Source organism: Triticum urartu, chromosome 2A (genome assembly GCF_056163025.1).
Source record: "Triticum urartu cultivar PI428250 chromosome 2A, HENAU_Tu73, whole genome shotgun sequence".
Lineage (NCBI taxonomy): Eukaryota > Viridiplantae > Streptophyta > Magnoliopsida > Poales > Poaceae > Triticum > Triticum urartu.
Window position 1 is genome coordinate 678,776,651 of NC_141874.1, and position 3,349 is coordinate 678,779,999.

Genomic DNA, 3,349 nt, shown 5'->3' on the forward strand with positions numbered 1-3,349 from the left:
TTATAATCATTTTAGGTTTAACCATATAGATGTGAAGAAAGGATGTCACGGTTACTGTAGCTTACGTGACATCCCTTAAGGATGTTAGAGGATCCGATTCCCAGGCCGCTAGTGTGGGCTTGACATGGGCCTTCTCCCTTTTCCTTAAATTAACGCTGTATAGGAGGAGGGGCAAATACGTATAAGCGTGAGGAATACATGCGTTCCTATCGCTAATTACACAGCATCGTCCGATCATTAGGGGGGGCAGGCCTCTGCTCGCCCCCCCTTGACTCCGCCACTGCCGGTGAGAGCATGTGTTGGAAACCGTGACGCCCGTCGCCGTCAATGCTGAAACCAGTGGCACCAAAAGCTGAAACAGGCAACGACCATTGCTGCGATAGACGAAAGTGTTGGCTGCGTTGTTGCCGCCGATTTGCTGAAACTGGGTAGCGACGGTGTGGTGACGAGCGTCATGACTCATGATGCTGCAACTTGGATGCACAATTGTTATGATCGGCAGTGGGTTGCATTGGCGACGACGAGGAACACTAGCGACGGACGACGGCGACAGGAGAGGGAGGTGCGAGCTGCCAATGGAGGTCGGCGTGGGGGTCGCGGAGGTGCTGCAAGCCCATGATGGCAGCGCCTATGAGCGCACACAAAAGGGGGCGACAAATGCACGTGACCGAGGAAGTAAGCGAAATGATCATCATGCGGCTGTGCGTTCTTTGTGCGCTGTTGAATCAACGGCTCGCTAGGCCACCGATCTGGAGCTTGCGCCAGTCGACCGGCGCCTAACGTCGCCCTCCACCAAACGATCAACGGCTCAAGTGCTCAACGCTGGCGCCGTTTGGATTCCTTTTCTCTAAGGGCCTGACTCATGGCAGAAGCGTTGCTCAACGGTGCTGAGTTTAGTCAAAGTAATGTTGACCGCAGATTTAGATCGGAGCTAGCTAGCGCCATTGTTGCCACTATTGCCTGCCTTACTTTTATTCAATCGACGGTGGACGAAAGGCGACACGCACCCGTGTGCAAATACTAGGATCATAGTATTCCCCGGTCCCAATTGTCATCTTGTCGCCTATTCTTTTCAGGGCTTCGGGTTTTCAGGATACGGAGAACTCTCTCTGTGCATATCCTCGTGACGTAGATCGATTGATATGGGCGATGCTGCTGAAATTCGTCTGCAGATCGCAGGTCCCTCTCGCTCTCCATCTTGAATTCTTGATGCTGGAATCTTGTTGTGCTGACCAAATTGCAGGCTGGATCGATTGTAACCGGACTAATCGGCCGGCGATGCAGGTACAGGAGGCGTAGCTGACAATGGCACGTCTCCAGCAACCGCCGCGCTGCCGACGATGTCGGAACGCGTACGATGGTGGGCGGTGGTGCTCGTCAACATCGTGTTCCTCCTCGGCGGGCAGAGCGTCGCGAGCTTCCTCGGCAGGATCTACTACGACCAGGGTGGCGGCAGCTTGTGGATGGCCACGGTGGTTCAGTCCTGCGGCACGCCGCTCGCCATCCCACTGCTCCTCTACTTCCGGCGCCGCCCTAGGTCCACTGCGGTGACGCGGCTGCCTCTCATCAAGATCTCGGCCATCTACGCCGGCCTGGGGGTCCTCCTCGCCGCCGACAACCTGATGTACTCGTACGCGCTCCTCTACCTGCCGCTGTCGACCTACTCGCTCATCTGCGCGACGCAGCTCTCCTTCAACGCCGTCTTCTCCTACTTCCTCAACAAGGAGAAGTTCACGGCGCTCATCCTCAACTCCGTCGTGCTGCTCACCTTCTCCGCGGCGCTCGTCGGCGTGAGCCACGGCTCGGATGGGACCAACAGCAGCGTCCCGGAGGGGAAGTTCCCGCTGGGGTTCGCGCTGACGCTGTCGGCGTCGGCGCTCTTCTCCCTGATACTGTCCCTGATGCAGCTGACCTTCGACAAGGTGCTCAAGAGCGACACCTTATACGACGTGATGGAGATGCAGTTCTGGAGCAACACCGCCGCGGCCGTCGTGTCGGTGGCCGGGCTGTTCATCTCCGGCGAGTGGAGCACCCTGGACGGCGAGATGGACGGGTACAAGAAGGGCAAGGTGGCCTACGGGATGACGCTGGCGTGGACGGCCATATCGTGGCAGCTGGCCACCGTGGGCATGATGGGGCTCGTCGCGGCGGTCTCGTCGCTCTTCACCAACGTGATCAGCACCGTGGGGTTGCCGCTGTCGCCCATCGTCGCGGTGATCTTCTTCGGCGACCGGATGGACGGGGTGAAGGTGCTGGCGATGCTCATAGGGGTATGGGGGTTCTTGTCCTACATCTACCAGCACTACCTTGATGATGCCAAGGTTAAGAAGATACTAGCTGAGCGATTAGCCGACGACGACGAACACCACACTGTAAAACTCAATACAGAGTGAATAGAATACGCAGGACTTAGACTGTGCTCACCCCGTTCTTAAAAAAACTTTGTTCATCCCTGTGAGGATTTTAGTATTTTACTAAATCATGTTGCAATACTATCCCCTATAATTTTTTTTGAGAGCACGAGAGCTTTAGAAGAGAAAATGTTGGGCCAAGTCCCTCCACATGAAAATGTGTTGGCAGCCCAACATCAGCCAACATAAATTTAACACATGTGAGTCGTCAATCTCGACTGCATCCAACTACTGAGAGTGCTTTCAAGGTAAGTAAGTGAAAGAGAAAATCTAGCCACTTCACCTTGCTGGGGTGGTTGTCATTGTGAAAGTGAGAGAGCACACAATAGGAACACAACCCGTGAGAGAGAGGAAGAAGAAGAAATTCTTTGCCGCACCTGACTGATAGTGTTCAAGCTGGTGACTGGACTCAAACGTGCTTGGATTGGCACTAAACTTTGTGGACTCATTTCTTACTTTTGAGTATTTTGATCTGGTTAGCTGGTTTGAGGATTGAGTCACTGGAAATTCAGATGGGGAAAATCGAGTTGGAGAATCAAGAGGCGGCGATCAAATGAGAGCTCGAGAAGGCCAAGACACTTGAAGAGACTGAGCTTGAGAAGGAGAGATTGCAACTCGCACAGGACGCGAAGGATGCGAAGATCCTGTTGGCAGACGAAACCCTCTTGGATAAGTATGCAAAGAAGTGGCTTGTGGAGAAGAAGAAGATCAACGACTGAAGGGAGTAGAAGGTGGCTAGGGCGGCTACTGCAGCAGCGGAGCATGCGGCTCAAATGCAGGCGGAGCATGACACATGGATGGCCTCGGAGCAGGCGGCATGGATGGCGTCCAGCGAGTGATCCGTCACACTTGAACACTGATTTTATTTTGGCATTTCTGAATTGTTGAACTATGATTTATTTTGCTTTGTTCGAGCTGTTGAATTGAGGCAATCTATA

General features: G+C 53.9%; 1 protein-coding gene across 1 annotated transcript; it reads left to right on the forward strand.

Moving 5' to 3' along the window:
• Window positions 1-979: 979 nt before the first annotated feature.
• Window positions 980-2,628, forward strand: LOC125537825 (putative purine permease 11). The gene is made up of 2 exons (XM_048701143.2): window positions 980-1,179; window positions 1,285-2,628. Exons 1-2 carry the CDS (start codon window positions 1,143-1,145, stop codon window positions 2,391-2,393), a joined length of 1,146 nt encoding a protein of 381 aa, XP_048557100.2. The 5' UTR covers window positions 980-1,142; the 3' UTR covers window positions 2,394-2,628.
• The last annotated feature ends 721 nt before the right edge of the window (window positions 2,629-3,349 follow it).